This window comes from Filicampus tigris, chromosome 16 (genome assembly GCF_054856515.1).
Source record: "Filicampus tigris isolate MCC_2025a chromosome 16, RoL_Ftig_1.0, whole genome shotgun sequence".
Lineage (NCBI taxonomy): Eukaryota > Metazoa > Chordata > Actinopteri > Syngnathiformes > Syngnathidae > Filicampus > Filicampus tigris.
The window spans coordinates 2,133,036-2,159,027 of record NC_141232.1 but is presented as its reverse complement, the minus strand read 5'-3'; the positions used below and the strand labels follow the sequence as shown (position 1 = coordinate 2,159,027).

Below are 25,992 nucleotides of genomic sequence, written 5' to 3'. Positions count from 1 at the left end.
AAAAAAAAAAAAAAAAACTTACCTGCGGGGATCAGCACTTTCATGAAGTATGGACGTGGAATTTTAACCACTTTACTTCTTTCCCCGCTAACAAGACAAAGATGTTGACTGCATTTATTTACAGAAATAGCCGCTAGCAGAGCTTCTCAAGCTGTTGCGCCAGGTACCAGCACAAAAATAATCATTTGAAAAAACATAGCTCTTCAGTTGCAACATATGGCCAACAGAGTAGGCTGAAGTAAAAAGGTTTTATTTCTCAAGTATATTTATTGTCACTGTAAGCCGCTGGAACAAGATCAATGCTTTACTTCAATATAGGAAATGGGGAAAAAAGAAGAACTTAAATAATACTTCACTGAAGCTCTCCAACACATTTTAAGTTCATCAAAAATGTACCTGAATAAATGTCTGAAAACAAACACATCTCAAAGATTAAAAGTAAATGAACTCAAAAGTAAAATCCAACTGACGTGCAAGGAATGTAGTTGTTAAATTTATTTTTGCTTCTGTTTTGCAGTATAGCACAGGGTAACTTTAAGTTTTTTTTTTTTTTGTTTTTTTTTTGAGGGCAGGTGAATCAAACATGAACCAGGAAGTAAAAGTGACAACCAGGAAGTAGGGAAGGTAATAAAGGTGCCACACATTTTGAGGTGGGATTATAGAAATGTGAGCATCCAGGAGGAAAAGAAAATGGAGTTACAGGACGTACTGTATTTGCCATATGTTGCATGAATCTTCTCTTACCTTGGATGGCTCATTTGTGGAGTTTTGTTGGAAGGAAATCTTTCTGGAAAGGCTTACCTGCCCGGTCTGAAATCTTTCAACATAAAAGGTAAGCGATATAGCGTCTAAAGTTGTGTGAATGTTGCCCAATTTCTCTTGGCTGACTTGTTGCTGCTTGGTGGCCATCTTGTCTTCTTGCTTCAGACAATGTGCTTAGCATGCGTGTATAGAGACTTGCATGACGCCCCTGAAAGTAACACTCAAGTAAAAGTACAAGTATCTTCACAGAAAATGGCTTTGGTAGCCGTAAAAGCGCTAACTGTTGCTTTTGCTTGTTAGCAGGTCTCGTGCAAATTGATTCATTGGCTATTGGGCGGCCAGAATGTCGCTGCGCCTTTACAGTCTGCAGCCGCCATGGCGATGCATGACCGGCGTGGGTCTCGGGGGTGTTTGCTGGCCACCGCAAGGTCGAAAAAGATGTCACATGGGCTCTTGGATTAAACGCTCCTCTGGGTGGGGGATTCTCATCTTTGTGGATCTTGGCTGACCTTGGCCTGGAGCTAAGGAATGTTTCCTACCTTTTACCATGACTCCAAAGCCGGTTTTGCTCATTTGACTGCTGGTTCAAGCCGAATTCCGCCGTTGTATCTGTCTGAAACAAATATGCCGTCTTCGAAGAATCGATTGATTGTTTGGATTTCAAAACATGACGAGGGAATTGTGGCGCCGCTTTGCTTGTTCCGATCCAGACTGTCAGCAAAATGTAATATGAGGAAAGCAAATAGTGACTTGTCGAAAAATCCACCGTGGCTCATTTGGATTTAAAGCATCGGATGCTATATAAATATACAGCATATATAGCAACAATAAATGTGTATATAATATATATATTTGGAGGACTACTTTTAATGTTGAGTTGTACTCTTATCAAGTAACCTTACTCTTACTTCCGAGTTTTTTCGTTCAGGCCCCCTGTCTCTGTTTCACATACTTTTGCATGCTTCTACCGCGTATTGCAGTTGCACCATAAACTTCTGGAACTGTGAGAAAAGATTTTTTTTTTTTTTTTACATGAGAAATGCAGTGGGATAATAATTTGAGTCGAGCAAGCTTACAAGGCATGCATTGTTCTATATATCCAATCCACTGGGGAATACGTATATTTTTTTTTTCTCTCCTTTTCTGTTGGCGTGTGATGCCGCCACATCCAGACTCAGCAGCTCTGCTCGCGTACATGTTGCTCAGCGTGTGAATCCCCAGGCTCCAAGCTGATTAGAATATGCCCTGCTTGCGGGGAGAAGAACTGATCCACTCCATCACATACACACACTTGCTCTATGTTTCTGTCAGCCCGCATCTTCTCAATTAATATCATAGCTGGCAGAAAACGGACGGATGGAAGCATGGCCTTTTCTTGTTTGTTGCATTTGCATGATCCATACTACTTGGACTGTACATGCGATTGAATGCGCCGGGTGTAATAAGACACCGCAAGTGAGCTGCTGCTGCTGCAAAATCCTATCATATCAGCAAATGCAATGGAATAATAGATGAAAGAACACGGCTATTGCCGGCACTTAATTTCATCATATTTACCTCATATATATGCAGACATGACTTATTCAACAGCATTTCATAGCCCAATCCACCAGCGTGGCAAAGGTCTGAACTCTACTGAGTACATTTTGTGTTTGTGGTATGAATTATGTTGGACAGAGAGGAACATGCTATGACTGCCAATACCCAGAAGAGATTGATTGATTGAAAACAAAGAGAGCTCATGCGTTATTTGTTGGTTGAATTCAAAATCAACAAAACATTTGATGATGTTGGCCTCTGGTCATAGCAAATGGTCTTTTCTGTCCAGAAGTGTTTAATATTGTCGCTGTTATGTGAAAAACACTTCTGTTCATTTTTTTCATGTTTTAGAAATGTTTTACCTTAATGGGGTTTCCAAAATTGGACATGCCTGTACGTGTTTTTCACAGGACAGCGACCATGTGCATGTTTATACAATGCCGGACTACCCGCGATTCAAACGCAGAACCTCAAAACTGTGAGGCAGGCGTGCTAGCCACTAGCTCATGATGCTACCGAACTTCAGAAGATTTTGGGGGGAAGCTCAACGCGGCCAGGTCCCGATGCGGCGTGATAAGTTCAAAAGGAAGTCAATTATTGACAATGAAATGTCTTCAAACAGGCGACTACTTCTAAAAGTAAACATTAATAATGGACTTGACAATGCCTTCAGAATGTTATTTTGTACTTTTATCCTCATTTTTTGTAAGGAATTTGACAACATTTATGATTAATTTCTGATTGTGACAAGTTGTACCCGCTAAATAGAAATCTGCTGAATTGATTAAATACAAAAAAAAAAAAAAAAAAAATCATTTCACTCTCGCTACCTACTCAGAAGCGGCGGAGTATTGATTCACGTTAGATTTCGGGAAGGTTGAGATCTAAAGTTGTCAGGTGGACTAATTGGCCAAGGCTCTGAAAGTGGCTAATGACGGATTCCCTGCAAATCCGCAATACTTTCATCTGATGTGAAGCGCCGGTGCCAGGGATTAGACCGTAAGGCGAGATCTCTAACGGCATCGATCAACACTTTGTGCTGAACACGCTAAAAGTAAGCTGAGGATAAAAGTTTTGCTGGGAATAGAGCTGATTTGATGTCTCCTCTTTTTTTCTCTGGAGACTCCAATCTGGAGTGTGTGTGTGTGTGTGTGTGTGTGTGTGTGTGTGTGTGTGTGTGTGTGTGTCATGGCAGTAGTAGTTTTTTACCACCTTTTATTACGGGTGGGTGTCGACATAACACCATAAAAGTCACTCCTCTGGGGTCCATTGTTGTGTCTCATAAACAGGAGGCATGTTGGGAAAGAAAGAAAGTGAGGTACTTGAAATTGTCCAAATAAAAGGCGGCAGCGACCCACTTGAACGCACTCGCTCTTGCGTCCTCTCGAGAGCACCGCACATCACGACCACGTTGTGCGGCAATACTCTGAAACCGCCCAATGCTTCTAAAGAAACTCCTGGTTGATAATATGGAGTGACTGACAATATGAGCTGAGGGAGAGTAGTTTAGTCATCAAATTAAAAAAATTCAATGCACTAGTTACATGTCAACAGCGGGTGACTCAAAGACAGAAAAAAAAGTCACATTGTTTCTGTGGAAAAAAAAATGAAAACGAAGCGTCAAGCAAGAGTGAGAGAGACAACTGCATCTCTACCTTTTTTTACTACCCAATTTCGGTACAATACTTTTTTTCTTTCTTTATCAGACACTGAACTGAAAAAGGTGTTCGAGCTAACATATTTGCCAAATTGTACTCAACCTAATTTTGATTCATCATTCTCATGCCGTCACTGAAGTTTTTGCAGGAAAGCAATACAAAGGTTTTCGAAGTCCTGGCTTCCAAGCAGGGGGCGGAGCCATGGGTGGGCTCCTCGAACTCTCTTTGGACTTTGGATAATTAAAATATCTTTCATCATGATAACTCTCCGCCAAAATGTATTCTCCTTATCCCCTAAAAGTTGATGAGATCCAACAGATGGAGTGGTTTTGGAGATATTTTCTTTCTTTTTTGCAGCTAAATCTATAAATCTGATTGAATGTGAGAGTAGGCTCCACCTTGAACTGACCATCACCTCGGCTTTGTCCGCCTGTTGTAGCAGCAGCGTTAATCCCTCCCCCACTGACTGAATGTACCCGAGCAGCATGCGTGGACCACTGATGCGCGAGTTCAAATTGTCACAAGTCACTTTTGGCACTAGGCCGGGTATACTCGAACCGATTACTTTACGAGTCAAGTCGACTCATTCTCATTCGAATTTAAAGCTTGAAGTCAACTCATGGCTAATGACATGGTTTTGGCATCTGGCCAGTTGGAAAAATCTCCTGTGTGCTGCCGTTGCAGGACTCGAACATTCTGTGGAGTGGCAGAAAGTCCTTCAACCTCTAATATGCACCATGGTGGTCTTGATCTAATCCTGACTTTGATACTTTCCCGTGCTTCTTGACTCTGCTGTTATTTTGTTTGGCCACAGGCGGATTTGTTGTTTACCAAAATTAATAAGCAGTTTAAGCCGTCTTGGTTTTATCCACTCTATCTGATTACAGTTTTGTTTACCGACCTTGATCAGAATAGACGCGATGTTTGTTTGTTTGTTTTTTATTCGCACTCTCTGGAGTCTGGCATTTTTTGTCTTGTCAAATTAGGAGCAGAGATGGCAGACCTGCAAGGCTCGCGTGCTTCATCTGTAAAATCGATGCATAAACTAAGCTTTGACATTTTATTTCATTAGAAACAGAATGGATTTGAGATGTGGATTCGTCTTGCGTTTCCTTTTTTTGCTACGAAGATCCAACATAAGGACACCAAATTAAAACAGGATCTGTAGAGATGTCACCATGATAAACACTCCAGATGGGACTTTCCATTGATAAATGCGCAGTCTAGGTCAGATAAGGATAAAAGTGAGTTTAGTGTGTGTAGATTGTCACCATAAAAAAGAAAAAAGAAAAAACCTGCAACAACATTTAACTCCAAAGCAATTTGTCCAAAACTCTAGCTAGAAAGTTGACCATCCCCAGTGTAAGACGCTAGCATCCTAATGAAGTCGTTTGCTAAACCATTGATCCCTGTGGACATCAAAAACTGCCTTGCTGTGTCACCTCTCGCCCTGCCCAGTCATCGTGTCCCTCCATCGCGCTTTATGGCCAGTGAGCCCCGCTTATTAAACAAGGTGCCGGCGCGGCTAAGAGCGGAAAATGAGCCCTAATGGCGACACAGCCGGCTGTTCCCGCTGCCCGCCGCAATATCATTTTGCACTTATGGGAGACGCCACATTAGCGCCCTAATTTGAGCGTCATTGCTTTGCTACCTACTGCAAATATTTCCGTCCACTGCCTTGACAATTCCAACATTGTCTTCCGATTAGTGATGAAAGGCTGCGCTGGAAGCATGCGAAGAAGCCGGGTAAACGCACCGGTTTGCAGCTCAGGGTAACAGGACTCATTTAGGATGACACTTGATCATGCCACCTCTCTTGTTAAGATAGCACACTGCAAGGACGCCGTAGATCTTGTGGACACGTCTCATCAGAGGCAGTTGAAGGTTTATGGCGGCATGTTGAGTCACTACATCCGCACTAGAGCACTCGAGACTTCACAATAACCCTGGTTGTTCTAGTTAATGATTTACAGATTGAATACTTTTGTCACCTTTGACTGTGATCCCTGCATAGGATGGCTAATATGGCTTTGTAATAGGCGTTTCCTGGTTTTATGGTGCTTTGGCCATGCACCGCTATGAAAAAGGGTACTTAGAAAAAAAACAGGAGCAATTGCCATGAACATAAGGCATAAAAGGCAGCTTTTACTGCAAGTGGTATCAGCAACCTATTAAAGACCCTGGAAAGTGAATCCAGAGATTTGTTTCTAAATAGGCTACGTTATCCGTGTTTGAAGATAATTGCTGAAAAGATTGAAAAAATGTCAGATTAACCTGTGGAGAATAAGCGTTCAACTGTTTATGACCATTTCCACTCAGCACTCAGCAATTGCGAGGTACTTGGTTGTAATTACTTGGCCCATTTCTACCACTGCAGTGGTCAGTTAGCTAGCTAGCTAGTCGATGAGAACTTGGAACTGAACATGGGGAATTAAAGAACAACTGAAGGCAGTCTTAGTGTCCAAACCTTTATTCAAAAGCCTTTTTTTACGGTCTGTCATTTAGTTTCAATCATTTTCAAAGCAAAGTGAAGATTAGCGCCGATCGATTTTTGGCTCTGGACTTGCTGTCCCACTTTAGTGGCTCAGTCAATTCTTTATTAGCAATTAGTCTACTTTGCAATGATCCATGATTCCAATAAGCTCTTGTGTGGCTTTTGCCTTTGGAATCCCCTACTTGATCGTTCTACTTGTTTCCACTCAGTTTGTTTTTTAAGCTTCTCTTTTTAATTTACTGTGGTTTAAGCAATTCCCAATCTGCTTCCATTATAAGTGTTCAGATGATCTCAAAACATTAAGAATAACAACAATTTTTCGTGTGCTAAATATTGCTCCTGCTATTGTCTTTAGGGCATCCAATGACTTATTCATTTATGAACTTCGTTTAGCAGTTTTTTTTTTTTTTTTTTTTATCATCCTGTGTATAATTCATGGGTGGGCGGGTGGCGGGCGTTTAAAGACTGCTTAAATGTATTCCTCTTTAGTTCATTAGTTCATTTCGTATGACTACAAACAGTTTTTATGTCGTTTCAGCTTGGGGAAAAAAGACTTACTTCACGCTATTTCTCCAAACTGTAAACATTCAACATTTGTACATACCTAACATAGTGGTTGTCTGCTAAATACTATGAAAATGTGTTGGAGTGACGCACAAAAATGACTCATTTCAGTTTGTCAAAGTGAGCGGTTTTATCACAAGGGTTTACTTTGCAGGTAAACTTGCAAGTAAACTTGTCACCGCATGTGGCCGCATTCTAAAGGGGCAACCCTTAGAAGGTGATAAACACTTGCACTGCACCACTGTGAATTAATAATGGCTCCCCGCTGCTTTGCTTTATTCCACTGCTCGAGGGCAACCAAAGTTAGGCTGCAGTATTCTCGCTTTGCCCTGGCGTACTTTGAAGCCGCCGTTGTTTCCTCCACAAACTTCAACGCTTGTCTGATGCTTTCATGCGGTGTGATCCTTTATTACGCTGGGTAAATACATGGCGAGGTCTTTCTTCTTTCCCTAATGTCCTCGGGCAGGTAGACAAACTTGGACTGAATCAGACAGTCGAGTCTCGCGTTGCTTTTCCAGTAGGCCAAAGAAAAAGTGCTGACAGAAGCGGCGCTCGCTGGCAGATCTTCAGGGAGGAGAAATGGCTTGTTTGCAATTGCCGGTGCACAACGCTCCTTTGCCCTTTGAAATATACACTCCAATTGACTTTGCTAAGTAGAGGCCATCAGTGCAGTTTGGGTCTTTGATGAGAAAGTAAGTCTAGTGCCAGCACTTCTGGAGGGCCCTGAAGACGACATCTGGACGGTACCATTTTAGCAGCCTCTTATCGAAGCTGGGATAAATTCATACAAATATCTGAAGTACAGCGGTACCTTGTGATTCGAGTTTAAAATGAATTTCGTGACTCAAATCATTTGCACTCATTGCAATGAATGGAAATTCCTTTAATCTCTTGCACCTTCCCAAAATAGAACCTCGGCCTGGCGCCGTCCTATGTGGGTACGTTGAAGAGAGACGGTGACGTTTGCGTCATTTGCATACTGGAGATGGAAAACGGACTGAGTTGACAAGTGAGAAAATCTAAGCGACATCCATCACTTAGTCGACTCATCACCATAGCGCCGACTACAAAGAGTCTGCCAAGTTCTGGCAAAGTTAACAACAGACAATGTGAACAAAGCGGAAAATCAAAACATATTCAAATTCCCAGATCACCTCCACAACTCCAGTTAGGCAGTCATCACCGCCAGACATTCATTTGGCACTTTCCCGACTTTGAGGATGACCTACAGCCTCTGTGTTGACTCTGAGTGTGAGAATAAATTGAAAGTAGCCTATGGATTAGCATTAAGCGGGAGTTGACATCATTATCGTAAAGCAGATCCAAACTCCCCCGGGCTCCCTTTGGAGCAGTGAGAGAAGAGACCCAGAAACCGATCAGATTCATCGCAGGCTAACTTTATAATTATTTACTCCATTAGCCATTAGTGGGCCACACAAAGTGCACCGACTCGCGAAATTAGAAACTTTATCTGGATGCTCCCGAGCATTCAAAGAATGTAGCGGAATGTGGCTCAACAAGGAAGTGCTGTGTGCGTGGACGTAGCGGGACACTGAGGAGTGCGTGCGTGTGTTGCTAATTGTATTTTTTTCGGTTTGAGATTTGATTGTTAGAATAGACAAATGAATGGCAAATGTTTCATCTGAATTGTGCATATTGTATTTCAATTTGACTATGCGGAATCGATTGGCATCTTGACGCAATTCAGGCCAAATCTACGCCAACTCGTCTTGGCGGAATTATTACAACACTGGCAGTGAAACAGGAGTTCAGAACGTTGATGGAGAGATTCTCCTATCCCATGAACCCATGTTAAAGCTGACGGCGACGCCGATGCCCCCACCACGGTTGTCCCTCCATAGAGCGATTCTTAACGGGTCATGCGTCCTTTTCGTCTCTCGTTCACGACACGTTCGCATCCCTTCGCCTTGAGAAGTTCACTTCAAACTCAAGTCATCATTACACTAAAACACTCCTTTCACAGCCTTAATAGATTTTCCTCTGAGGTTTTGTGTTGTTTTGGCCGTTTCCAAATGGTCGTATTGTTGGCGCCGATGTTTCCGCTGTCCACCTCGCGATGCTCCGTGAGGAGTCCATTATCCAGACAGTGTCCCAATTTCCGTCTCTTTCTCTTTGAAATGTTTGCGGCTGCCAGTTTCAATGTCCTGATGGTGCAGTTCCTGACTGAGCAGTGACTGCTTTTAGTTTGATTATCCAGGCCTTCTTTCAGGACTTTCTATAGAAGCAATCTTCGGAGACCTCACCCTACGTGGTCTCTGCGCTCGATTTTGACAAAAAAGACGACGACATAGAGTCGAGTTTTATTGAAGTTTTGACTTGAAAGTGTTCGAAATGAGGAATTCGAAGTTGACAAGAACCAATTGCCTGTACAGCAACCAATACCAGAATTCGGGGTGGTAGTAATGGCGCCCACTCCTCTGAGAAGACTTTCGACATGATTTCTTCCCGCAGTCGAAAGCACAAAGAGTTCCAAAGTTGCCCGGCAAGGTGAAGAATGACTATTTGAGGCCGAGTATGTTTACCGAATAGCGTCATTCAGTCGGCTCAGCAAACAAGCAGTGACACATACACAACTAACGTGTCACTGTATATTTACTTTTCTTATACATACAAATGAAAGATTCTGAATTCCCCCGAGCCACGGCTCATTCCAATATCTCACATTCACTACCTTTATTTCATATCTGCCACAAATCCACAGAACAGCGTCACCTCTCTCACTTGATTTATGCAGCGCCAGTCGGGGAACGGAGATTGAAGTAAATAAGGTGGCCCGTTACTCGCCGACGCGTCGACGGACAACATCTGCCAGGAAGACACCGCCAAACACCGTCGGCCTTGAAAACGAGACGTTCAAGTCGAATGCGTGACATTTGCGCGGCGGGAGACGAACGCGCGTCACAGACTCCAACTGTGTTTGGTCACTCAGCCATGAAGCATTTGGAAAAAAAAAACTGTTTGACTTTTGTTTTAATCTGGAATCTTTTCTCTATTTGGCTTTATGGTTCCAATATCTTATCATGTGTTACCATCCCAAAATCAATCTTGTCAAACTTCCAACTGTTAACATTGAAAACAATGAGTAGACCAATCCGAAAATCATTTGACAAGAGGCTTTACTGCACAGTCTGACTTGGATTTTCAAAACTGTCATGAAGATCGTACGGTTCTGCTTCAACGAGGACCACTGTAAGCTCGTGTCGTTTTCACCACGCGGTTCACAATTTTCTAGAACTGGCCCGAATGGATGTGGCAGACAGAATGTTCGTCCCTTCACGTCCTAACAGCTCCCCCCGTAGCTTGTTCTCAGTTGGACATGTGAAACAATCCATCTGGGCTGTCAGGTTATAAAAGATTATTCAGCAATGGGGGAGAGTCTGTTTTTTTTTTTTCTTTGTTTGTTTGTTTTAGAATCTTAGCAAGTTCCCATGCAGGGTTTACCTTCTGCTACCCCCTCAGCTTCAGCCCCAAGACTATGAACAAAAATCTGTTGTTGTTCAAATGTTTCACCCAGACTTAATTTATAGGGGCATGATTTTCTTTTTTCTTTTTTTTGCTCCTTATCACTATCGATGGTGTTGAGAAGAAGAGAGGTGATGGTACACGGAAGGTGGCAGGACATGTTATGCTAACACTTTGAACAAAATGATGTGAAGACAAGCAAAAAACTGACGAGTAAGACTACGAACTGGACTTCAATAAGATTTGGCCTTTCATCCCGTTGGTGTGAGAACGAAAGTTACCGGAGCAGCTTTGACTTTTTTTTTTTTTTTTTTTTTTGTATCCTTATCTTTGCTTCTCTTGCGGAGGACGCTTCTGTTAAAAAAGGAAGCAGCAATTATTTCAATTGTTCCTCATTAGCCCTGCTTTCAGGCAGAGAATTATGCCAGCTATTAAATATTTACAAGTTCCCGTGTGAAGTGAGACCGTCTGAAATGAACTTTTTTTTTTTTTTTTATCTTCAGAGTTACATTTACGCTATTCAGAGGTGACATTTTTGATCTTCAGTACTAGGTAGCAAAACTGGTTTCAAGAAAATCTGGTGTCCGGTACATGCAAATGTTGTTTTCGATTGAATGTGATTTTGGGGATGAGTCACCATCCTTTTTCCAGGCCAGGCAGTTAAGGCGATTGAATTAGCAAAAGGCCCCGACGGCGTGTGCGCAGGTAGTACAGCAGCGGCGCAGGAAGGGATGCTTTCAGAGCTCGGGCTTGCACTTGATGAAATGAAATGGAATGCAAATGAAACGGAAGCCCGACCGGCCTCTCGGGCAAAAACATTCTTGTGCTCAACGCATCAAGAAAAGCCGAGCGACTCGAAATGTTTCGGGGCGGGCAGAAAACGACGCCAATGTGCTTTGTATGCCACTGGTATTTTCTCAAATGATTCTACCGAAAAAGATTTTCCACAACAACAAAAAAAGGAGTTTTTTTTTTTTGTCCGAGCTGTTGTTGAGATGAATGCGGGTCACTGGGGACTCAACATTCACCACCACTGTGCTATTTATTGTCAAAGTAACAACTTGTACTGAAAAGTCCTTCGTTTGAGCATTCTCATTTGCACTGACTGAGAAATGACATACAGCAGCTTGATGTTGCGGGAAAAACATTTGTGATGCTCAAGCTAAAGGACTGGACTGGACACAATTGACAATTTATCTGTTCCGTGTCACTGGCTGACTTGTATTTACATGAGCATCTTTTATTTGTCATGGAATCAGGAAGTTCCTTTCAGAATGGTTTGAACTGTAGGTTGTAATTGATTTCTAAGGCACATTTTCCAGGACATTAGACGTGTTTGACTTTGGAGGATATCAATACTTTCTGACTGAGCAATTTAATCATAAATAAAAAGTGCATTCGGTTTTAGAAGCTACGCACGCACATTCTGAAAGGAGTGCAAAGTGCCTCGGAGAAATGACGTTAAATGTATGTATGAGTCGGTGAATCCGGCCGGGAAAAGGGATAAAAGGCAGTCGGAGTTGTTGCCCGCAAGCGTGCTTGCTGGTCTCTTTTGTTGCGTTGGACAAGTCCTTTCCCCAAAGTCTGAGTGGAGGCTGTCAGAGCAAGTTTGCTTCCACCGGGTGAACTCTCGTGTGCGCCACTTTGGGAGCGACGTTCACTAGCAGCCCACCCCGTAGTCTGACTCCAGCAGAGCTGCGCCCAAGGACACAGGCTTTTAGAATCTCCCACCAAACCACGACAAAATCGGGACATCACTGGCACAGCACCATGTGGAGTCCAGCATTCAAACTGGAAGTGTTCTTTTTCAGCTGTGCAGAAAATGGTTGGATGGATAGATGGTGCGAATGGTGGCGAAATGCTTGTTTGTTAGCGTGTATGTGGGCGCCTAAACGGCACGGAAGCATGCTTTGTACATTTCGGTCATTTCCATATGTATTTGCCGCAGTGTGCTTCAGGCTCCCATTTTTTTGAAGCGCTTACAGGGAATCGGCGTTCGCAGAATGTGGGCAGCTCTTCCCGAAAAGGCCTGATGCATAAATGCATGAAATCTTAAAACCAAGCCGAGTGTTTTCCTTGTGTCCAATTCAACATGATGGCAATTAACCGCCACCTAGTCGATGAATAAAATTACCCAGTAAAATTTGAAGTGCCCGTTAAGTGTTTGTGAAGGGCGGCAGAAACGACTGCTTCCTGCCTATGAAACACATTTCGAGAGTTGCTTGACCTTTTCTAGCTCAACGTTTCCAAGAGAGGGCAAAATAAAGATAAGAGATTCCAGAGACTTGTAATTAAAAACTATGGCATATTTTTCCTTACTCGTCTGGCCTGTCGGGATATACGGTAGTAAATAAACGTCTTCTTTTATTGTGCGGCAGCCAGCCTAATGAAAGGCTCCAACATTGCATTGTAATGACCACATCACAAAAGAAATAACATTATGACATGTTAATTACGGCAACTTTTAAACTTATCTTGTGCAAACTTTGAGAAAGACTCTGAATGGTCGTGGTGTGCGAAACTACAAGATTTGGTGTTGATACCAACTAAAAACCAGGCTAGCATCACCATTTCCAAACAAGTACGGTTGCTACGGAATGGCCTTGAAGTTAAAGTTAAAAATGATTCAAGGAAAATGTAGCTCGTACACGGTCTCCTTTTCACAGTTATCGCAAGCGCATTTCTTTGTATTTAATCGAGTCCGAGCTGTGTTACATTAGTACATTTGTTTAAATTCCGCTACAGTTGTCCGTCGCTGGATTGCAGTTGACTTTTTGCGGGTTCGTCGCATGACACATTTGTTCACTTTCGTTCTTTTTCACTCGGATGCTTACTGCCGATTCGCGAGCAATCGCGTAAGTCGCTCAACTGCACGTCTCCGCTCAAGTAAACATCGTTGGCTAATTGAATGTATCCTAGCGTACCGCGGCTAGTTGGAACAAAATGCAATCCGTAACAGGTGGTTTGGATGGCGGGCGGGTGACAAGAGCAGCTGGTGCTCCTTCAATTACTTTACTGAACAAACGATGACAAAACGGCACACCAAGATATTAATGTGTGTATGGCGACCCCAAATGGACAAAAACAATACCTGCAGCTCACATGCATATACTGATGTTTGCTAATAGTGTATGCAAATAATAGAATAAATTTTCCGTTGCCGTTTAGCGAGAGAAACTCAAGTGTGGATGTCATGACACTGATGTTGATCAATATCGATACTAATGTCAATGTCAATATGTCCTATATTAGGATAGCTCCGCCCACCACTCACGGATGGATCGGACTCGGCTTAATCGGTTGAACCAAATTGTATTCCATACAAGACTAAGGTCTCGTGTCTTAGTTTTTTCTTTGGAATCCTTTTCTCCTCAAATGCTCTCATGTTGCCGTGTGTGGCGCTGAAGGTTATTAGCGCACTACGATACAGCCAGTGGTCATTAGACTTGCACACAATCAGCGTCTTTATCATAATAGCCAAGGATGCTCGGCTCACACAAGCTTGTTTCTTTCTCCTTGTCTTGGGCTTCGTGTCCCCGCTTGATAAATATCCCATTAACTCTTGTGTTCCACTTTGCGGTCTCCAAACACACTCACACGCACACGCGGCCACACACACACACACACACGGCCCCCACCCCCCCCTCACACACACACACACCTTCCCGGCTTGGTGCACTGAAACGCTTTTGTCAAGTGCGCGTTGTTGTGTGCGCACCCCCGCAAAGTTGACAGTACGTTCTGCTGCTTTGTGTGATCCCACCGGGCTTTTGTTGGACATCTACTTTGCAGAGTTGTAAAGCATTTGCCTGCAGGTAAATGTGTTCATATGTCCTCTCCTCACATTACTAGCACCACCTCCGTAATACTTAAAAAAAAAAAAAAAAATTCCCATGCGAAAAAATACAAAGCAAAACCAAAAACCTCCGACTGTGGGAAGTGTAAAGTCATTTGTGTCGAATGCGACCCACTGTTGTGTCTTGCTCACTGAACAAGTGAGTTTCTTTAGTCAATATGGCGTTTTTCTTTCTTTCGTATTTTTGTTGTTGTTTTGAACGAGAAGCACATTATGTTTTTGATGACAGTATTGTCGCATTCCGCCTGACCGACCTTGATGAACCGACCTTTGCACTCAGCGGAATAGCAAAAAAACGAGTGACTGCTGAGCTCACGTGAACCTCTGTCGCTAACCAAAACAGCAGCACTTAAAAAAGCTGCTCGGATGGAATAAAGTGGGGAGACCTCCTACAGGTTCCCTGCACATAAAACATGATCTTATGCAAGCTGGTGCAATAGCCAAGTGCAGTTAGCTAGCTAGCTGCGCTTACGCCCCCGAAAATGCGTCTTCTCTTCAGATCGTGGAGAGACCGTTTTAGAGCGCCTCATTGTTGGTCCTTGAGTGCACGCATGCTTGCTTTATCACGCCTCATTTTCGACTCAGAGATTTTTTGGGGGGGACTCCTTCATATTTCACAGGCTTGTTAACAACACTCACCTCTGCGGTGTGTCGAATTTGGAGGACGTTTATTGTCACTTTGCACGGTTTCCCCTTGAATGGAGAGAGTGTCTGCACTCGGGACTGCGTCAGCAAGACGCAGGCGTGTGAGAGCTAAAATGCTTTACCTGCCATTCTCCTTTTCAAAGGCCTGCTCTTCTATTTCTATTTCCAGAGTCAAATACAGCTTGAGCGTCAGTCTTCTTGTCTTAGTTGGATACTAATGCCGAGTCCCATCTGTAGAGCGGAGAGGGCAAAAGACAAATTGAAAGCATTCTTCTTTGTCTAGCAGTTGGCCGTCCGGGAGAGTCGATACGTTGCTAATTACAGCCCGCAAGATACTATTGGAGTCACGCGTGCGTTGTCATGCCGCTGACATGCAAGGATGAGTGGCGGGAATTTGGCCATGATTGACAGCGCTGAACATGAGTCACGTGTTTTTTTTCCTCAGAACTCACACATCATCTGCTAGCGTCACCATGACAACCGAGCTATGTTCACTGCTCGGTAACCTCGACCAAGTGTTGTTGAAAGCAAAGCCAAGATAACTACAGCGAGCAGCGACAACAAACTATTGGGAATTATTTTTCTCAATTCCCATCCCCGATTATCGGTGCGTATTCCTCTTAACGTCATCGGTGTTACTGCATTTGTAAGATCAGCAAGCAAAACCTCGACCACAAAGGTGTGCTTTGAGCCCACCACCTAAATGTTCCATAAACCCCCCAGTGAGCCGTAAGAGGAAGACAATACCTTTAATGGGATTATAAAGGCCATCGGAGGAATAGAAAGCTCACCCGCAGCATCGATTGTAATCGTCAACTTGGTGAAAGATTTCCGTTTTACGCGCTGATATGCCGACTCTCCATTACGCCTCACCGGGGACCCGGAGACGCGTTTGAAGGGTCATCCGGAGGGTTCGTTCGACGTCTGAGCCCTGAACTGAAAACCCAATTAGCCCAAACAATTCGGTCAGGCTTAATTAGGCTTGTCAGATGTGCGGTAGATCCATTATGTTTCTAATTAAGTCCCTATCAGCCAGATAGAATGAACGGCTTTATAGCACATCGAGGCCGCATAAAGCGACAGCCGCCATGACGGGATCGGCCAAACATCATCACGAGGTGCCTCGGAAATTCGGTACATTGAAAAGTAAAGAAGTGCGAACCGATATCTGACGGCATGCAAACAATCGCGATCTACTTTTAGGTTGCAGTGCTGCTCGGTGAAGTTTAGTTGGAGCTCGTTCTTTCAACCAGTTTTACTGCCTTGCTATAAGCACTGGCAAAAACAAAACTAGGACCAAGTGTCTTTGGATAAAAGCTTTTGGTTGACACGGTGTCATTTATTTTCCATTTTGATGAATTGAAGATGACCTACTGTACATACTGTACTGTACATGAAATTTCTGGCTTGACTCAGAGGTTGGAAAAAAACGAGGGATGCACGATAATTATCATGGCGCGGCTATCGCCAGTGTGCCATTTTTTTCCGCCTACTTTCACTTTCGAGACAGTCTTGTAGTTGACGGGTGCTTACAGGAAGTTGTGGCCGTGGGCACTTCAAAAGAACAATTACCCGAGCAAATTGCACGTACACCAATACAAAGCACTCTGCCCAAAATGCAAAGTGCAGCCGCTTATTGTTTTGCTAGCAACTTTTTCTCCGGTCCGGCTTGTCAGTAAAGTCAAGTGTTTTTATTCCCGGTCAGAGCAAACAAAGAAAAAGCCGAGACATATTTGTACTAATCAAGCACACACAGCAGCTTTTCAGCCAAATAAAAGTGAATATCTGGAAAACAAGCCAAGTGTAATTTCATTTTCTACCTCATTTAGCCAGCTTAGCTAATAAGCCCTAATTGGGTAGCCGCTGGCTGGCGGAGCGCTAACGGGCCTCCGCACGCATGCACGACACTCTTCTTGGATGGCGATACAATTAACCAAGTGTTTCACACTCCAAAGGTCAGAAGCTTGACTTGATTGGAAATTAGCTTGTGTTGCACAAATAAAACCAATTACCTTCATGCCTCATGAGGGGCCCTCAAGAGTGTGCAGAGTGAAGTGGGGGAAGGGAGGGGCGGGGCAAGTAAATGTGACGGAAAAGGACGGACACTGTCCAGTGTGGAGGCCGCGCTAACAACGCCGAGTCGTCTTCATCTCCGGTCAGCGCCGTCAATGGCATCCACGCCGTGCTCACCTTTCAACTTATTATTTCCAAGAAAACGCACACGGCAAGATCTTAAAAAGGTTGACCCATGCCCATTTAATCATGTTGCGAAATTAGCCACGGCTCTCTTGCGTCCTCTCCACGCTTCGTCGTCAGCGGGAGTGCATCCAAAGTGCTGACTTTTTGTTCTTAACGTAGCGCCGAGCGTGATGGCAATTTTCCCCAAACTTGACGAACAAGAACACATTTAACTTTGGTGCGCGCCCAGATAGCAGGGTGAGTTCAACCAATGTGTGGCGCTTATCTTTTGAATCCTGACGGAACCTTTCAACCTTCATCCAGGGGCGGAGCTGCACGGTGGTCAGGGGTAACCACGGCCACCTCTGGCCACCTCTGGCCTCACGCAGGTGCATTTTGATACCTGTGACTTTTCCTGCCATTTTCACATGGACACAAGATTCTTCGAGCCCTTGATACTCTGCCACAGTCATCGAGTAACCGCATACTTAAAGAATGCAAACTCTAAAAGTATCCGTCTTAAGTAAACATTTGCCGTGATGTTTTTTTTTCTGATGTTCCCATCTGTGTGTGTACATTTCTTTCGGCAGAGTGTACAATGAATTTTGCGAGGAAAGACCACAACCACGAAATTCCCGTTTTCTGTTGTGCACCTTTTTGGATCGTTGTCAACTTCTCATTGCAAAACATCCCTTCTGTCTGTGCAACGTGCCGCGCGAGCACACAGGAAGTGCGCCCGTGTGGTTGAGAGATTGAAGGGCGACTTGAAAACAGACCAAGGCCGCATTCCTTCGGTGCCTTTCCAGACATTACTGTTGTTTTTAAAATCCAACTTTAGCCTATTTACCAGCCACCCCATTTTTAACACGCGCTGCTGTGAATGGAATTTCATCCTTCTTGTGGCCTGTTCGGGTGGTTCTAGTGTTTGTTCTTGTTCGACTTTACATCAAACAACATTTTCAGTTGAAGTAAGGACTTCACCTAATAATGATAATAATAACTTGCTCATACGTCTGTAAACTCCACCTCTGACGTCAGTGGAAAACGCTCTTTTGGGTGGATGCTGGAGCGACTTGAGGAGCTTCCGCCGTTTTAACTAACAACCCGCAACAGTTTTGTCTTTGTTGCTCATGAAAGCGGGCTGAAACATTTCCAGTCAAGGGCATCTTGGACTGAAACAGGGTGGCCAATTAGAGCTTCATTGAGCTCCAAAAGTTGCGTTGCTTTTATTAGACAGGGAATCACTGCTGAGCCGAAAACAGGGGCACTCAGTCACAGAGAAATTGTCATCAGGTTGACGACAAATGAGTCAGTCAACCTATGACTCACCGAAAAATCAAGGGCCTGTGGCATGTTGGAAAAAGTGTTGCCAAAAAGGCCACTTCTGAAAAGCACCATGTTTTATTCTCCGCCAGTCTTTTTTTTTTTTAATTTATTTTTTTAATTATATATAAAGTCTGCACCTGTTAGCGCGCCAGGTTTTTCTGATGTAAAAAAAAAAATGAGACCAAGATAAACCATTTCGGCGCTTTTTTTCCACCATTAACGTGACCTACACCCCGTAAAAGTCTTTTCAGAGCTAAGTCAAAAATGAACGGAGATAATGTGGTTGCACAAGTATGCACACCCTCACCCTCTGCGCTCAGAATCAAGTCATTTAAACTCATGTTGGACTGGAGTCAGCCACCATGTAAAGTTCCTCTTATTAAGTGATATAAATGCAGTGCAAAAAAAAAAAAAAAGAAAGAAAAAAAATCATATCTGGAACAAACTCCTAAGTTGGCTCACTCTTATGTCAAGGCACCACTTCACAAATATTCCATTGGGTGGCCAAGCGAGAACACAACACAAAAGTGCGTCCTCGTTGACACGCAATCTGTTTTTGTCGGCGTTTTGGCTCGTGTGGGAGGCCACTGGCTGCAGTGCGCGCGTTTGTGTTTGTTTGCCTGCGTTGAGGCAAGTTGCGGAGTATAAACGGAGGGAGGAATTCAGACACGTGGGTGTGTGCGGCCAGCTGTGGTTACGTGGTGGATTCCCCTCTCTGTACTTACACTGACCAGTGTGGGCTGCCCTGAAGCCGCCGTGACTCTTCCTGGCGCGCGGCCACTTCAAAGGAAAAAGAAATTCTTTACAATGTGAGCAGTCACTGCTTGCTCCACTTCCTGTGTGGGTTAGGACGGAAGGCGGAGTCGTGCTCGCTTCCTCACGTTTAAAGCCGCATGGTGTGCTCATTTTACCTTCAAATGGCCACATCCTAATGGTTCCGATGACACACCGGCTTGGAATATAAGCGTAAGCTGTCAGTACATAAATAGTCATCCACCGCTGTTAATATTTGGAAGAAGTCTTGAAATGGTTGAAAAAAAAAAAAAAGAAACAACTCAACACTTTTGAGTGAGGTGGGAGTCGAGTAGGCTGTTAACTAGCGAAAGCTGAGCAAGTCTGCGTGTTTTGACTACAATAAAATTGACCCAAAAAAATGTTGCATACAGGAACAAAAGCTTAAATGTTAACATTTAAATTCAACAACAAAAAAAAAAATGCACTGAAAAAGCTTCAGTGTTTACTGTATACGACTGTTAGATTTTACAGGATCAAGTTTGCACCTGTTGCTCTTGTGTCGACATTTTATTCCCTTGCCTCCAGACAGATGTCATCGATCCTTCTTTAAGCTTCTTTGTCGCTTGACTGATTTCACCAGCTGACAAACGTTGAAGCCTTGGTGGCACTCATTTGCGTACTGTTGTTTTTCACTTTTTATCGCTCACGTGTGCCTGAAGTGAAAGCCTTTTCCAGGTGGGAGGTTGTCTCCCAACTAATGCTGACATGTCGCCTGCCGGTTGGCGGGCGGGCGGGCGGGCAATTTCCACCCCACGCTGTCACCTGACAGGCCCTGAGCCCGCACAGCGCCGAGGCCCAAATGTCACAGCAGAGGAGAGGCAAGTGCTGGCGTAACACATTCGGTATCGACTAACACCGCAGCTCAAATCGTGCCATATTTTGTGTCTCAAAATGTCGCCTGGTATGGAATATTGGCCATTTTTCCCTCTCTTAAAAGCTTTTTGGCTTGAAAACAATGCCTCACGAGTTCATTGAGTGACTTCAGTAACTATTCTGTTCAAGTACAATATGTGCTGTACCGATAAGCAACCTGTAAAAAAAAAACACGCCTTGAATTTTAGACACGTTAGCTTGGACCGTGTCTGTACAGCCATGACAAACTCGTACTATCAGCAGATATTCAAAGAGATTTCCCACAGTATTCGACAGTATTTCATATCTTATTTATCATGTTCCGCCGCCGCCGCTGCTGCAGCGGAGCGCAGAAAGGCAGATGGAGGATGATGAGCAGGCTCGGCGTGGAAAAGGGAGGAACATAATATTGTTATATATATATATAATATATATAATATTACCAAAACTACACATTTTTAATCCCTCACACTGTGTGAAGAACCTTGGCGTCATTTTTGACTCTGAGCTCAGTTTTATTCCTCATATTAAAAATGTAACCAAGATTGGTTTTTATCACCTTAAGAATATCGCCAGAGTCCGCCCGTTTCTCTCTCAGGCTAACACGGAAGTGCTGATGCATGCCTTTATTTCCTGTCGTTTAGATTACTGTAATGCCCTGCTCTCTGGCCTCCCGAAAAAGAGCATTTCACCACTGCAACTACTGCAGAATTCAGCCGCTCGGGTGCTGACGAGAACCAGAGGGCGGGAGCACATTACGCCAGTTTTGAAATTGCTGCATTGGCTCCCTGTGTGTTTCAGGATCGATTTTAAAGTACTTTTATTAGTTTATAAATGTGTTAATGGTCTTGGGCCATCTTATTTATCTGATTTGCTTTTATCATACCAGCCCTCGCGGATCCTGAGGTCCTCTGGCGCCGGCCTTTTATTTATTCCAAGGGTGAGGACCAAAATGCATGGCGAGGCTGCATTCAGCCATTTTGGTCCTCACCTTTGGAATAGCCTGCCAGAGGATGTCAGGTCTGCAGAGACTGTTGATATTTTTAAGAGGAAGCTCAAGACACACCTTTTTAGTTTGGCTTTCAACAACTTTTAAATAATTTATCTTTTCTTTTGATTGAAGATAATTCTATGTTTTGCTTTGAATGTTTTAAAGCACTTTGAGTTGCATTTTTATGTATGAAAAGTGCTATATAAATAAAATGTGATTGATTGATTGATTGATAATATTGAATCATTTTTAGTACCCGTGAAATTGATCAAGGCTCCGCATAGTAATGATAATGTTTCCCATTGTGAGTCCAACCAATGAGCGCTGCTGCACAGTAAACGACAGCTCTCCAAACGACGAGATTCAATCGGGCAGCAGATGTTATAGGTGTGTACATACCAAAGTGGAGGCGAGAGCAGATGTGAGTCAACACCCCTCCGCGCTTGCTCATTTTCCTCGCCGCGACATTACTGCGCGCAAAACGGAGATGACGTCCGACATCCGAGCATTTATTTGCAATTTGCCTCCTGTGTCAATCACCTGCTTGTGCTCCTTCCAAGTCTGTGAAACCAACGTCGACATCCCAGCGGTGCTGAAATCCACCCATAGATTTCCACCCGCTGATGTATTAAACAAGGCTGATAAGGGCAGCGCTTCAAAATACGTGAGGATGTTTTGATTGTGACCATTGATAGAAATCGATGCGTGTTGGACAGGAATGAAAATTCATCTGAATGCAAACGTAGCTTCGTGGCTGACCATTCTGCATGGAAGCATTTGACTCGATTTTTTTTTTTTTTAACAAAACAGGCCTTCCTTCTCAAAGGTAACTATTTTAACTCAGTATTGTCTACAGACATTCACTGTAACGACAAAATGCTCCCACCGATTGAAAAAGCGTTCAACTCATACGACATCTCTCCGTGGAAATGTTCAAAGAGAGTTTCTCGATTTGTACTCGAGCTCTTTTCAACACTCCAGACCGGTTGATCATTTATCCAAATAACAGACCACGTGGGACGAGCCATTTGTATGGACTCGTGAACAAATATGAAATGACCATATTTGGACAAGGTTTCCGCCCGACATTGACAATATATTTTGACAAGAATGCTTTTGAAAAGAAAAAAACCCCCGCCAGCATCCAATTAAGGGGAACCAGACCGCTTCCCAATCCATCATTTCAAAATGGCCTCCATGACACGGGTGTATAATTGTGTTGCGGTGGCATGATTGGCAATTGGCGAGTTCTTTCATCAGCAGGTCGGTACGGCCTGAACAACGCCGGAGGACTAATTGGACTAATTGAACTGCTGACTTTGAAGTGTAAAATAGGTGAGCAGGAGTGGAGCTTTGTGAAAGGTCAGCGCCACAAGCGAGCGGAGCTCAACACTGCTGCTTTGTTCCCTTGCAGAATTTCACGCAAAGATATTCTTCTTTTGATTTTGCTTTGATTCCTCGCGCAAGTTTGGCCACTGTTTTTCGATCATTCCTTTCGTTTGAAACGCTCGCTAAATCGGACTTTGCTTGCATATCGCCATCTATCGAACAAAGGCGAGTTTACTTCTCAGGTTTCATGAGCCGCAACTTTATCTGACCTCAACAAACATGAAAGCAGTGTTGTGAATGCAAAAAAACAAAAACAGTCAATCATCATTTCTCAGATATGCAAATGAGTGTGCAAAACGCAAATTCCTCTTTTTATTCCCCGAGGCGCCAAAGCAGTTTGATGTCTGTGATTGTTGTTGTGACGAGATGAGACCAAGACTTTCAGCCGTCGTGTCAAACATTTCAATTGTGGAGTCAAAGTGATTGCAAGACATTTGGGAGAGAAAACTCGCACGTTCAATGGGAAACTTGACATTGCTTTTTGTCGCGTACTGCGCGTGCGTTGGCTAAAGTAACGGAGCAACGACTTGTGAGTCTTGTGACGCGTCCTCCTCTCGCTTCATTCTTTGCCCTCTGCCGGGTCCGCAAAATCACGCGTGTAAAACAAGTAGCTTTAAGCGGCCTAGCCGAGCGAACAAATGACTCCTGGGAATCGGATTACTGGTAACCTGTTCTAGAAAATAACCCCGTTGGGAGCGCCACAGCAGCCGGGTCGCTTTAAAACGAAAATGGGGGCAACTAAGAGTCTTATTGCTTTTGTCCATATTCAGGTACTCGGGAAATGACGACACGTAGTGAGAAAATCCCTCCTGGTTCCACATCTCGTCATTTCAGATGATCGCCTGTCAGACGTTCCTTCGGAAACGGAAATCGCGTTTATCCGTCTGACATTTGCGACGGCAAATCCGGAACATGTTCGGCGACGCTTGATCGCTGACAGATTTGAGGAGGAATCGGCTCCGTTCGGCCTTTGTGGTATCGACGCGGGTGCTTGTTCCAGGACACGCTTTGCCGAGCTGCACGGAAACAATAACAAGCAAATCAATATCAGGAGCCAGATTGAAGGTCATTGGGAGGGAACGTAATTCCGCCTCATCCCAAATAGCTTTTGGGGCTCCGAGTGGGGAGAAAAGACAACACAGAGGAGCAATTTGACCAATTGGCTGCACTGCCACAACCCTCATGTACGCTGTACTTGGTGTCAGTGTTCTTCAGCATCAGCCCCTCGCCTAAAGTTACCATCAGCATCAGTCAACGTCAGCCCGGCAATTTTTCTTCTTTATTCCTCTCCTATTTCCATCTCTTTCACTTTCATCAGCCGGCCTGTCACTCATGTCGCTGCTCAATAATTCACAACTCTATTTTTTTTTTTTTCTCTCTCTTTTCATCCCACAGAGAGAAACCACCGCCAAAGCCGGCCCGAGTCAGACCGGATTGCGAAATTGGAGTGCCGGGCGGGCATTAACCTGACTGGGTATGTACATATTAATAAAGTCATTATCCGTAGTGCGGATGGTGGCGCGGCAGTGACATTCACGAGGACACAGGCGGGGACGAGTCATGTAAAAGCGAGCGAGCGTGCGCACGGGCTGAGCTCGAACCTGCTCCTGCAGCACTTGTAACCTCCTCCCTGCCTCCCTCCCTCCCTCCCTCTCATACACCCACGCTCATTTTCACCTTTTTCTGCTAATTGCCTGAGCAGAAGGTGCAGGACAGCATCATTACTCATAAGCAGCTTCCGGCTAAAAAGCTCAAGTCAAAAATGCCTGCAAAGTGGCGGCAACATGTTGATGCCTACAAAGTACGTCATGCACGTTATGTGAATTCATTCGATCACAGCCTTTTTCCAGCTAAGCGAGCTTACCAAAAATATTAGAAACAGCTCTCAGTCACATGTAATGTAGTGCTGTTCTAGATACACAATGGAAAAGTGAAATGTGGTAGAGCCACTTTTTTTTTTTTTTTATCCGCTTTCTAACAGCTGCTGATTAACTAGTGATTCAGAGCTTGACAAGGTATCTAAATTTCCAAAATAGCTCTTGTTCGGAGTCAATTAAGCATTATGGGAGCATTGTGGTTAAAGGGAGGCCACAAGCGCTTGAGTCATTCACTGTAAAAAAGTACAAGCGCACACTGAAGATTGATGGATGAGTTCAATTTGAGTGCCTGAAAGCGCTTTAATTGTCAAATGTCAAAAATGGAGTGCTTTAGTGTACGCTGATGAAGCGCTCAGTGGGGGGGGGGGGTCGGTGTGGGGGGTGTGGTGGGGGGGGCAATATATTGGATTCATCGTCTGTCCACAGGCCACAGGAGCCGCTGCAGATTGTATTTGTTCACGGATTAAAGGTATCATTTGGGGCTCATTGATACGGAGACCTCAACGTGCAGGCAGAAATCGTATTTCTTCCTCTAGTTTAAATGCTGTCGTGTGATTTTTCTCGCAGATGATGTCTACATACACTTTTGTTTGGTACGAGGGTCCGTTATTGATTTGTTTTAATCCATGGTTGCATTTGTATGAAGAACAACTATAAACTTAAAGAGGATTCCAATTGGGGCGCTTACATGAGCTGCTTACGGAGAAGTTCCTTTTTGTATTTCTTTAATTACATACCCTGCATATTATGTACATAGGTCATATGTCCCCACCATTGGAAGAAGTGCACGTAGAAGTTGCGTGAGAGAGATTGAGTATAGATTTTATTTAGTTCATTGTTCCAGTAGTCTCCACAATGGGGGAAAAAAAAAACAAGGCAAAGCTGGCATGGCGAATTACTAGTAATGCTAAAAAGACTGAAACATGGTCAATATTGTGACTATACAATTCTTTTAAATGCATAAATATAATTGTTAAAAAAATAGTTTCATTTATGCGAAATTCTGTAGCAAGGACAAAAGTGCAAGGACATGCGTTGGATACAAAACACCCCTGTTCAAATGCCAAGATAAGGCATTTCAAACTTTTTTTTTTTTTTTTTTTTTGCACTGTGATGTGACCTACAGTATAACCTCTTGTCCATCTCAATTGAGAAAAATGACATTTTTGGGAGAAGAAGTCATGTTGTTCAATTGATTCATTGTATTCAAATGAGATGTACAGGTTGTCGTGTTCATGATGGAAAACGTTGGTCTTGCTCTCATCTTTGATATCACAAAAGCATGTCCTTTGAACAGGGGTGTGTAGACTTTTCACATTCCACTCTGTCGGGAGTTAGCGTCGCACGGCATCAACTCTGACAATCGTGTTAAAGTGCAACGAAGGTGTATACATGTCGACAATAACATCGTCAAAAACAACATCACCCCAATCAGACCTCGGTTAAGGTCATCAGGAAATTGTTTATGTGGCAGGTTTGTACGTGAAAATGGCTGCTCGTGTCCGCCCAGACACTGACTCATTACTCTGCTTCGCCCTCATTTGATAATGATCTCTTCCCGAGATGAACATCATTTCATATCA

The 25,992-nt window shown here is 43.8% G+C and overlaps 1 protein-coding gene across 1 annotated transcript in view; it reads left to right on the top strand.

Moving 5' to 3' along the window:
* The window catches only part of fam20ca (FAM20C golgi associated secretory pathway kinase a), a 150,480-nt gene that overhangs the window by 88,369 nt on the left and 36,119 nt on the right, over positions 1 to 25,992 (top strand). The window contains exon 4 of the mRNA XM_086056650.1: positions 23,928 to 24,006. Within this exon, the coding sequence (XP_085912776.1) occupies positions 23,928 to 24,006 (79 nt within the window). The remainder of the gene's footprint in view (positions 1 to 23,927; positions 24,007 to 25,992) is intronic.